General features: G+C 39.2%; 1 protein-coding gene across 1 annotated transcript in view; it reads left to right on the top strand.

The window, feature by feature from the left end:
* Nucleotides 1-12,814, top strand: part of dennd1b (DENN/MADD domain containing 1B) — a 172,472-nt gene that overhangs the window by 140,920 nt on the left and 18,738 nt on the right. Inside the window, exons 6-7 of the mRNA XM_048602244.1 lie at nt 6,888-6,957; nt 9,421-9,501. Of these exons, the coding sequence (XP_048458201.1) occupies nt 6,888-6,957; nt 9,421-9,501 (151 nt within the window). The remainder of the gene's footprint in view (nt 1-6,887; nt 6,958-9,420; nt 9,502-12,814) is intronic.

Here is a 12,814-nt window from a genome sequence, read left to right as displayed (position 1 = left end):
GTATTGGTTATAGATATTATCATAACCCCACAACAAGATGCAGTTCCTGAATTAGAATCTGTATGGTTGGAGGTGAAAGACAGGAGGGAAGCAGTGACCATGCTCGGTCTTTATTATAGACCTGCAAACAGTGGTGAGGAAGTAGAAGAGAGGCAGATGATAGAAATCTGCAGGATAAGTAATATTGTGACAGTTGGTGACTTCAATTACCATTGAGCTAAATAGAAAAAAGTAGCATGTGTGACAGGGTAGAAATTCCTTTAGTGTGTGCAGGAGAACTTTCTGGAACAATAGAATTCCAGTGCTACCAGGGATGAAGTTATGTTGGATCTGGTCCAGTTTTTTGATGAGGTGACACAGGTAGAGGATGAGGGTAGTGCTGTGGATGTTATGTATTTTACCTTTCAGAAAGCATTAGATATGATGCTACATGGCAGGTTAGTTAATAAACTAGAAATGTTTGGGATTACTGCATCGTCAGTGGCATGGATTAGAAGCTGGATAAAAGATAGAAACAGATGATCAACATTTCTCAGTCTGGAGACGAATTGAAGGTGGTGAGAGATGAACTGAAGGAATCAGTGTTGGGACCCTTGCATTTATTTTTGATTTATATAAACAATTTGGAGATGGGTGGTGCGGCAAAATCTCTAAATTTGCAAATGATACTAGGCAAGGGAAAATAGCGAATTGTGAGGCTGATTCACAGCAACTTCACAGGGACATTGACCAGATGCCCAAATGAGCAGACACCTGGCAGATGAATTTCAATGCAAAGAAATGTGACGTTATGCATTTTAGTCGAAGAAATATGGAGAGACAATACAGGCTCGATCGTGTAACTTCGAGGGGAGTATAAGAGCAGAGAGGTATAATTTTCCAAAGATGGCTAGGCAAGTTGAAACTGTTGTTTAGAAGACTCATATGATTCTTAGGTTTATAAATAGCAGCACAGAGTATAAAAGCAAGGAAGTGATGCTGCACCTCTGTAAATCATTGGTTAGACCACATTAGGAGTATTGTGTTCAGTTCTAGGCACCTTAATTAAGGAAAGATGTTAAAACCCTGGAGAGAGTGCAAAGGCGATTTACTAGAATGATACAAGGAATGAGGAATTTTAAACGCAATGAAAGGTTAGAGTATTTGGGCTTAATCTCCTTGGAGCAGAGAAAATTAAGAGGTGATTTTATTGAGGTGTTCAAAATCCTGAACAACGTTGCCAGGGTAAAGAAGGCCACTCTGTTTTCAGTAGTTGATTTCTCAGTAACTAGGAGTCAAAATGTCAAGATTTTCAGCAAAAGAGCTAGGAGTGAGATGAGGAGAAACTTCATTACTCAGAAAGTTGTTCGGATTTCAAATGTGTTGCCTGTGAGAGTGGTGGAAGCAGATTCCATAGGAAGTTTCCAAAGATAACTTGATGTGCATTTGAAAGTGGTGAATTTAGAGGGTTACGGAGATAGTGCTGGAGAATGGGACTAGCTCTTTTAGGAGCTGGTATGGACATGATGAATGGAATGACCTTCATCTGAACTGTAAAATTCTATAATTTCCTTCCTTTGTTGTTAATTTCTGGAACTCTCTTCCTCAGCTAGCATTGGAGGCAAGATCATTGAATATATTGAAGGCTGAATTGTACAAATTTGTGATTGACACGGAAAAGGACATTTACGGGGGCAAGCAAGAAAGCGCTGATCAGTCCACAGTCAGATCAACTATGATCTTATACAAGACAGGAGCAGGCTTGATGAGCTGGATGTTCTTATCTTGTTCCTGTTCCTTCTGATCTGTGAAATGCATCAGCCATAACTGAGAAGAAGACATTCTTGCTAAAGGGGACATCAAGTTGAGGTTGTACAGGACATTGGTGAGGCCAGTTTTGGAGTATTGTGTATTGTTCTGGTTCCCTGCTATAGGAAGGATATTATTAAATTGGAGAGGGTTCAGAAAAGATTTACAAGGATGTTACTGGGACTGAAGGATTTGAATTGTAAGGAGAAGCTGGATAGGCTAGGACTGTTTTTTTCCCTGGAGCTTAGGAGGTTCAGGGGTGACCTTTATAGATGTTTATAAAATCGTGAGGGGCACAGATAACGTGAACAGCAAAGGTCTTTTCCCTAGGGTAAGGGAATTCAAAACTAAAAGGTATATTTTTGAGGTGAGAGGAGAAAGATTTAAAAGGGTCCTCAAGGGCAACATTTTCAGAGGGCGGTTGAATGTGGAATGAACTGCCAGAGGAAGTGGTAGATGCAGGTACAGTTACAATATTTAAAAGACATTTGGACAGATACATGAATAGTAAAGGTTTAGAGGGATATGGGCCAGATGCAGGCAAGTGGGACTATTTTAGTTTGGGAAACTTGTTGGTATGGACGAGTTGGACCAAAGGGTCTGTTCCTGTGCTGAATGACTATTATTTTTTGAATCTGTATAGGTTGAGTAAAATATAAATGAATGAAATAGTTTTATGGATATAAAATGTTATGGCTGTAACAAATTGACTGCAACATATAAAATATCATTTATCAGTGGTTGCCAGTCACCTCCAAGGGGCATTTGTGTTCAATTTTCTTGAATATTTTTTGCACTATAATTAATGCTTCTGAATAAAATATTTCTATGCTGAATGTTACTGTTAAAGTTGTCAGACATGTCGAAGCACAGACTGAAGTTTATCCCATGTCTCGGAGGGATGTGCATTAACAAGTCTATGTGCAAACATACATGATAGCAACAGAAAGAGACCATTCAGTCCCTCAAGCCTGTGCCACCATTTAATAAGATCATAGCTAATCAATTTTAACCTCAACTTCACCATCCCACCTACCCCTGCTAACCTTTTACCCCCTTGCTTGCGAAAACATCTACCCACTTGTGCCTTAAAAACATCTGCATGTTTTGCTTGTACCATAATTAGAGGAAGACAGTTGCAAAGATTTAAGGTCCTTTTGAGGTCAAAAGAATTCTCCTCATTCCTGTCTTGAATAGGACTCTCCTTATTTTTTTAAACACTCACCACATCCCTGACCCCACCTCAGTCTGGATTCTCTCAGAAGAGGAGATGTACCTTTGATCCTATCAAAGCCTCTCCAGATCTTGTCTGTTTAACTCAATTGTCTCTTAGTTCTCTAAACTACAGTGGATAGAAGCCGAGACCATCCAACCTGTACGCATAAGATAACCCTGCCATTCCAGGCACTAGTCTAGTACACTTGCTCTAAATCAAGTCCATTGCATTTCCTTTCTTCCTTCAATAAGGAGTCCAGTACTGTACACAGGACTCAACATATACTGTCACCAGTGCCCGCTCTGGCTGTAGCTTAAATCCCGTGCTTTTGAATTCTGTTCCACTTGCAATAGACAATAACATTTTATTTAGTTTCTGAATTACTTGCCGTACCTGCGTACTAACGTTTTGTAATTCTGACAGTAGCACATGCGTTTTCCTCTGCATCTCCGGATTCTGCAATCTCTCACATTTAAATAGTATACTTTTTTTTAAAATTCTTCCTGCCAAATTGGGCAGTTTTACATTTTTCCATTTTGTATTCCGTTTGCTAGATTTTCGCGTACTCGCCTAACCTATTTGTATCCCTTTACCTAACTTTATCTACCTCTGGGATTCTGAAGAGGAGTCATATTGGACTGAAAACATTGACACTGATCTGTTATGCACAGATCTGCCGGTCCTTCTGAGATTCTCCAGAAATTTCTGTTTTTATTTAAGTTGAACCTTATCGGTTGACCATTTCGCGCAGACCTCAGAGCCTTTAATCATCTCTGTTTAAGTAATGCTGAAGTAGCACAAATTTGTGGGTACTTTTTGCCGAACCTAGTGCTGCTATTTTTAATAATTGCATAAGATGTTTGAAAAGCTGTTAGCAGAACTGTGGTCATTCAGTTTTATTTCCTTGCAGGGAGAGCCAAGGACTCTTGTATAAACCTATTGACTATTGCAACAACTGGTGAAATTACAAATCTCATAGCAATCCGAAGCTTTCCTTTGCATTCTCCCCTTCAAACTTCACTCGGAATTACTTAACAGAGGATAAATGCTGGTTGGAAAAAGTGATGCTAGATCTTTACCAGGTGGGGGAAAGCGTGTCTGGACACTTCTTGGGCATTGGTAAAACAAAATCATCATCACTAACTGCATAGTTCCCCTTTTCAGTGTTATAGCAGCATTGGATGAACTGATAATCAGCCAGAAATTGTTCCGCCCTCTACTTGAACATCTGGTGAATCAAAAGTATTGCCCACTCGCTGTTTTCTATCATTATGTGGCAATTCAGATTCCACACTGTTCAACAATTCAATAAGAAAACCAACATCTGATTGTCAATTACCAGGCATCAAAAATATCATCTTGGAAATACTTAGAAGCAAAGTGCCCAACAATTGTACAAAAGCAAATGTCAGAAAATGGTATTGTTTGGCAGCTCATCCTGCATTGTTTCTGAATGGAGTTGATGAGGCTACAACATACATACCAAAATCTGTGGACAGCATATTCTTAATACAATTAAGCATGACCCTGATACACATTGTTGAACTTGCTTTGCATTGTTCTAATTTAACTAGCTAATCATAATGAGAACTTCTCATGCAATGGTTTTACTTCCCATCCCTGTATCATCCACATCAGATTCCTGTCCCATGAAATCTCAGTCTCGGGAGTGGGGCATCCACTATTCATTTAGCTGTTGCTCCTTGTTGACGTCCAACACAGTCGAGATAGTTTGTTGCATTGCTTGACTTCTCATACCTTTCTCAAGCTGTCTACTGTTCCTGCTATCGGGTTACTTATCCAACGTCCCATTTTGAATGAACAATGACTTGCCCTAGCAAGCTGGTTAGAAGGTCAGAGCTGTAGTCTCAGCATTTGGAATGCTCCTCATTTCTGATGTACAGGACAATTGCTTATGCCTTTTTTTTAATATGGTGCAAATGGAATCAGATGGGGGCTGAGACTCAGGACAGCAGAAGGACTTGATGCAGCAGAAGAACTGTAATTGCAGTCAGGCTTATTGAAGAGGAAACTATAACATGAAGAGACCGAATGATAGCTCAAATTCACCTTGTTTAAGTCAAGCAAAGGATAACATTGCATGTTTTCTTGTGCTACATGTAGGCATTGCCCGCATGCAAAGAAGAAATAATGGTCAAATACCAAAATCAAACTCTGTTCAGTCCATCTCTGGAGAGATTAGAGAAACATGTTGATAAAAGATATGGTCAAAATCATAAAGGCATGTTTACAGGGGTAATTACTTGCCATCAAGCCCAATAATGCATCTTTAATGTATTTGAAAGGTAATTGATTTTAAAGGAGGAGAGATGGCTTGGATATTAGGAAGGGGATTGTAGAACTTTGAGTCTGGAAGTTGAGGAGCATGCTTAGGAGGCTGGAGTCAGCAGGACACAAATTTAGCTGCGTGGATTTTGTTTCCAGATTTTGAACAGTCACAATTAGCCCAAGATAATTGAGGTAAGGTGTTAATATTGTCACTCCCCATGTTGTTTGTGTGTGTCTGTATATATATGGGGGTGTGTGTTTTTTTTGGGAGTATGTAGCCATTCTGGGGATTTACATTGAGAGGTTTTATTGATCTGGCAGCGGAGTCCAGTGGAATCTGAAGAAGTGCTGGTGAGGTCAGCCTTCACTGGGTGGAAGCTCAGTGAAACGGGAAGATGAAGCAGTTCAGGAGGTTCTTGATGAGGCAGTGGCAGGTCCTTCAGTGAGCGCTGCAGATTTATTAAAGTGAATTTTGAGCCTCGGATGGTAGCACCGAAGTAAGAAGGCAGAGTAATAGAGAGGGATTGAATTCAGGATTAGTGGGAAAAGTAACTGAAAAGAGGAAATTGAAAGGTAAGGATGGCTGAATGAGGAAGAGGCGGAGCAAAGAATGCAAGAAAACAGATGGCAACATTAATCTGAGAGTTGTGCCTGTAGCAGTAACTGAAAAAAGATACTCGGATTGCATGGACATGGCAGAGATTAGACTTGTCATGGTTTTGAAACACGGCCAGGAATTTAACAAAATGCAATAGTCTAAAGTTTAAGTTGAAGCTTCTAATTAGTCGTACGTAGTAGTCTTGTTGGCAGCTTGGAGTTATGCTGGAGTGCAGACCTGTGCCCATGTTTGGAGTCACTCATGGAAAGTGGGTGAATTCAGGAGCTGTCAAGGGCCAAATATTCAGTGAGATGCTTTCAATCAGTCATTGCAGGATGAAGCTTGATATCATAATTGTTCATTAACTGTGGTAGAAAAGTTTGGAAAAGTGCAGCATGCAGATTTGTAATTTAATACCAATGAAACTGCACAGATCAACTTACAGGAATGTAAATACACTTTCTAAACGTACAGAAGAATCGATTTTTATCAGTTGTTAAATAGTTTTATTTGGGAAGTGACAAAATTCCATTTTAGTTAGCATTTGTGATGTTTTAAATTTACCATTATTATCTGTCAGAAATATATTATCTAAAATTTTTAATTAACTTTGGTGTCAAAATGTTAGTAGCTTGTTCGCGGTAGATTTGTATTTGTATTCAGTGGCTCAGACTTCTTTAAAAAATTCTTAAATACCTGAAAAAATGTTGCTTTGAAGTGGTGAAAATGTTTTTCATGGTCATGTCATCTTCATATAACATAATATACTGGGGACTGAGAAAAACATACAAGAGAAATGATCGTGTGTGATTTTTCTATATATAAAAGGTACCCTGCCATATTTGAACAAAGCTTATTCTTGTGTATACATAAGTTTTCATTCCAGTTTATTTGATGCTATTTGTATGAACATCATCCTCTATTATCCAGATGAGAAAGAAGGGTAATTATACTTTGCAATACATGTGACATAATCAATGTCTGTTTCTTTTTCAGTTATTTGCCTTGGTTTGAAGTTTACTACAAGCTACTGAATACATTGGCAGATCTTTTAGTTAAGGAGCAGGTAAAGCTTTAGCTTGTAATATGCCTTTTATCAGGTTTGACCCAACTTTTTTTAAATTAAACAGTAATCAAGTGATTGTTAATTTTCAGATAATAACTTGAAATTAATGTAATTGATATCAAGCAGTGAAGGTGTAAAATTTCCAACCATGAATTTCAAGAAACAGCTCATGTAATTGGAAGTCACATTGGGAGACCCTAGCCAAGTATGGGTTTAGTCAGCTCGGTTGGCTGGATAGCTGGCTTGTAAGACCGATTGCCACCAATTCCTTCACTGCCTGAGGCCCCATTTTATCAACCTTGCCCCTCCCCCGAGGCATGGTGATGCTCAGGTCTAACTTAGCACTGGTCATCTCTCTCTCTTCAATGAGAGACGTTCCCTATGGCCTTCTGGGACCATGTTGACTTTACCTTTACTAACTTCATCTTTGGTCAAGAGCAATAAAGTTGCACATGGAAATCTCAGGACAAATATTTAAAATCATATGCTATAAAAGCTCTGAGATAATTATTTTCTTATTTTCAATGATGCATGTTTCCAGTTGTTAATCAGTATATTATAGTTTATGTGAAATGATGATAGTAAATTAGAATCATAAAATACAGAAGAAGCCTTGGGGCGACTGAGCTGTTCCAACTCTACTCCTCCCACTTCCAGCACTAGGCCCGTAGCCATGAATATTATGACACTTCAAGGGCTGATCCAAGTACTTATTAAAGATCGTAAGGTTTCCCATCTCAACTACCTTCGCAGACAGTACATACCAGATTCCTATCACCTCTTTGGGCGAAAAGATTTTTCATCAAATCCCTTCTAAGCCTGCTGTTAAAATTATGCCCCTTGTTACTGACCCCTCGATAATTGCTTTCTATCTGCCCTGTCCATGCCCCTCAAAATCTTATACACCTCAGTTAGGACCCTTCCAGCCTTCTCTGCTCTTTTTTTAAAAAAAAAAACAGCCTGAGCTTATTCAGTCTCCGTTCATAGCTGAAATACCCAAACCCAGGCAACATCCTGGTGAATCTCCTCTGCACTCTCTCCAGTGCTATCACATTCTTTCCTATCATTAGGTGTCCAGAACTCTCTCAGTACTCCAGCTGTGGCCAAACCCAAATTCTTTACGGCTCCACTGTGACATCCTTGCTGTTATAATCTGTGCCATGACTGATGAAAGCAAGTGCCCTGGACACTGCCTTAAATCTCTATTAACCTGTCCTGCCACCTTCAGGGATCTGTGGACGAGCATCCCAAGATCCCTCTGTTTCTCTGAGCTTCCTAATGTCCTGCCATTGAGGACTCTCATGTTACTTCTTCCAAAGTGCATCATCTCACATTAATAGGATTAAGTTCCATCTGCCACTGATCTGCCCATCTGACCAATCTATTTATATCTACGTCCAACTTAAGATATTCTTCCTCACTGACACCCATCCAGCCCAGTTTTAGTATCTTCCACAAACTTACTTATCTGTCCCACCCTCTCATCTATTTGTTTTTATGTATATCATGGCAATAAGGGACCCCAGCACTGATTGCTGTGATGTGCCACTGGACACTGGCCTTCAGTCACACAAACAACCTTCTACCAACGCCATCTGTCTTCCACCGCTAAATCAATTTTGGATCCAACTTGCCAAGTTACCCTGGACCACATGTGCTTTTACATTTTTTTTGTTAGCAGTCTCCCTGATATCAAAACTTGTTTTCTTTAAATTCCAGTTCACTGAACTGCACTAAATATCGGACATAAAATATTTTAAGGAATGGAATTGTTGCCTTATTTTTAGTATTACAGAATTTAGAAACATTACTTAATACGTTTGTATCATTTTAGGTTTTGGTTATTGCTTGCGTTAACTCGGAGTGTAACTTGTGAAAAAGTTGATTCCAGGAATTTATGTGTATCTGCCAAAACTGAAATTAATCAGAGATCTGGCCTCTTGAACAGTCCTGATTTTAGTCACTGCACCACTGTGGTTGACTATTCACCTGCCTATTCCTGTAGTCTCTGGAAGTCCCCCTCTCTATTTCTTCCTTTAAGATACTCCTTGACGTTTGGGTTCCTTCCCTAATATTGCCTTCTGTGGCACTGTGTCTGATATTGATTTATAACACTCCTATGAAGAATGTTGAGACATTTTATTAAAACAACAAATATGTTGTTTCAAATAATTTACAGACTCCCATGTATAATGCAGGTTTAATTTGGAAGATTTTCTCAGAAGAAATGAATGGTTGTAAAACTTTCCTTTGCACATTTGATTTTGGCTAATGAAATGTTTGATGCTGAGATGTATATTTCAATTAAGAAGGCAAGCTGTGTCAAAAATGTATATTTAAATGATTCACTGGGCTTAAAATTGTCACAGCTTTGATTTTTCTTAAATTCGAGAATTTTATTTCTGAAGTCCACTTCTGATAGATAATTTTCCAGTGAAAGTTTTGTTCCTTTCTGTCTTGCAGGAAAATGACTTGAATGATATTTTAGAAACTTTGTATAAACACGATGTACCAGTGCCAAAAACTCCTGTCAATCTCAGTCTGGTAGGTTTTTCTAATTTATTTGCTTAGTGGTAATATGGTATTATGCATTCCTACATTGTCTAACAACAGGATAGTATTTTCTGGGCCAGAACTAGAAGAAAATACTGTACCATTCAATAGTCAGTTTTCTAAGTTATGATGTAAAGTTAAGACTCAGCCTTCTGGTTCCTGCTCGAGCCTTTGATTTTGAATGACCATTTGGCAGTATGCCACATAATTGAGATGTTTTTATTGTTATGTCAAAGTATTCATGCACAGTCCTTTGCATTGTAAACAAGAAAATGTCTAGTGTGGCATAAATGGTCACTCTTTGCAGAACTGAAATGAAACTCAGTTGTTAATCTGTGTAAATCTCCATTCAGAAATGAATGTAAAGTCAGATGATGGCCAAAATATCTGTTGAACTTGTCTTCCACTTGAAACGAATTGGAAAACAGATAAGAACTGGAGATACATGTATGAATGTGATATTAGGTGAAAGCATTAGGTGAAAACAGATGAGAAATTTTGCACTTTGCCAAGAGAAGTTTCTTAACCTCTGAAGAGTAATCAGGTGATAAAACTTTGTTTAACAATTCACCACACTCTGGCTGAAGGAATTCCTCCTCATCTCAGTTCAAAAGTGTTGTCCCTTCACTCTGAGGCTGTGCCTTTGGGTCCTAGTCTTTCATGATGGAAGCATCTTCTTCACATCTACTCTATCCAAGCCTTTCAGTATTCTGTATGTTTCAATCAGATCCACCCTCACCCCTCTCAACTCCATTGGGCACAATGGAGTCCTCAACTGCTCCTCGTATGACAAGCCCTTCATCTCTGGGGTCGTTCTTGTAGACTTCCTCTGGACTCCTCCAATGCTGGCACATCCTTCCTTAGATACGGAGCCCAAAACTGCTCACAACATTCTTAATGATTTCTGACCAGCGCCTTATACAGTGTCAGCAATACATATCTGCTATTGTATTCTAGCCCTCTAAAAATGAAAACTAGTGTGTTTGCCTTTCTAACTGCTGACAGAATCTGCATATTAACCTTCAGAGATTCTTGAACAAGGATTCCCAAGTCTCTTTGTGCTTCAGATTTTCCCCATTTAGAAAATAGCCTGTGGCTCTATTCTTCCTGCCAAAGTGCATAACCTCACACTTTCCCATATTGTATTCCATTTGCCACTTCTTTGCTCACTCTCTTGACCTGTCCGAGTCCTTCTGCAGCTTACCTGCTTCCTTAACACTACCTCCTTTCTTTGTGTCTTTTGCAAATGCAATAACAATGCCCTCAGTTCCTTCGTGCAGATCATACACTATGGGTTCTTATTTATTTAGCAACCTTCTGTGTAGCACCTTGTTAAAGGCCTTCTGGAAATCCAAATAGATGATGTCCACTGGCTCTCCTTTGTCTAATTTGCTTGTTGCCTTCTCAAAGAGTTGTAACAGACTTTTCAGGCATGATCTCCCCTTGATGAAGCCACTCTGACTCCGCCTTATTTTACCATGTACTTCCAAGTACTGTGCAAGCTAATCCTTAATAATGAACTGTACAATTTTACTAACAACCGAAGTCAGGCTAACTGGATTATAATATCCTGTCTCTGTTGGGGGAGGTTTTGGTGAAGGATGGAAATGCAGTTGGAGAGTCATCAACTGCCACCTCAACATCACTGGCATCACTCTTTTCCTTGTTCCTTTAATGACTGAATACTTTAAAATATGCTTAGCTTTATATTCAATTTCATCAGCATTCTTTATATTCATAATTACACTCGTTGGACAAAGATTCAAACGGCGCCCAATGTCAACTGCACATTCACCTTTCCTACCACACTTTATCTCTTCTAGTTTTGCATGTAATGTAATACTAGAGTACTTTTTTTTTAGCACCGCACTTGTTACCTGTGCTCACTGTTGAAGGATTGCAACAATTTATATGACAAGGACTTGTGGAGATGGCGGTTGCACAGGCACAAGTTACAAGTTGTGCGTCACAATGCAACTATATGAGCATGGGGAAATGGTACGTCCTGCTCCCCAAACAGTTGGTGATGCAAGTGCAGAATTATATAAATCGCAACCGCTCGTATCATGGACCCCTTTGAAAATACTAAAAGAATTACTCAGAAATAAATATAAGACTTCGAAAATAGGAAGGAATCATTAAGTTCACTGAGCTCAACTGTATAAAAATTAGGGCACAAAAGGCACAAAAGCTGGAAACGGTGACAAGAGTACCAGATAGTCACTTTGGAAAGAGAACTGATATACAGGTGTCCTTTGCTGATCTAACTGACTTATGCATGACTCTGGTTCCACATCAATGTGGTTGACTCTTCATTGTTTTCTAATTCTTAATTGTTTCCTAGAAAACTTAAAATCGGTCAGTTGCATCAATCTACCATAAAAATTTAAGCAAATTTTCCCTGTCAATTTCTTGGAGCAATTTAATGCTGGTGTTCCAACATCCCAAAAATGATTATTTTTAAAATCTGGTAATTGGAACAATCACATTACACGATGAGTTCGATTTGCAATAATTAATGCAAGTCTAAGTTTACTCTGGGAACTTAAACTGTTCTCCAAGTATTTGAACCTTTATTTGGAAACCTTTTGCTTTGACTTCTGCTTTTGTTTCTCATTTGGAACTTTCAGGCCTGATGAGAATTTCCAGTTCTTGGTCCCATGGGCAGGATGCATGAAGTGCTTAATGTCTCAACAATAAATTATTCCATTTCTGACCTTGTTTGATTGCAAACTAAGTTTGTTAATGACACTGCAATGGACTTGTTGTACTTCACTATACTCATATTACTCTGTTTTTAATATGTAGAAACCTATTGATCCTGGTTGTGAGCACCAAATGTTTAATCCTCTCTCGCCCACTTGGGCAGAATCTTCCAAAGATTTTTCACCCTCCGAGTGCACAAGGTCAGCTATCAGAAAAATTTTTCTGGAGAAGGGTCCTGAGCCAAAACATCAACTTTCCTAGATAACAAGATGTAGAGCTGGATGAACACAGCAGGCCAAGCAGCATCAGAGGAGCAGGAAGGCTGACGTTTCGGGCCTGGACCCTTCTTCAGAAAAAATTGGCCTGCTGTGTTCATCCAGCTGTACACCTTGTTATTGCAGATTCTCCAGCATCTGCAGTTCCTGCTATCTCTCACATCAACTTTCCTGCTCCTTTGATGCTGCCTGGCCTGCTGTGTTACTCCAGGTCCACACTGTGTTGTATCAAAAATCACACGGCACCAGGTTATAGTCCAACAGGTTTATTTGAAAACATGAGCTTTCAGAGCCTCAGTCCTCCTTCAGGTGTTAGTGACAGA

This window comes from Rhincodon typus, chromosome 10 (genome assembly GCF_021869965.1).
Source record: "Rhincodon typus isolate 14 chromosome 10, sRhiTyp1.1, whole genome shotgun sequence".
NCBI lineage: Eukaryota > Metazoa > Chordata > Chondrichthyes > Orectolobiformes > Rhincodontidae > Rhincodon > Rhincodon typus.
This window is presented reverse-complemented; position numbering and strand designations above follow the sequence as displayed.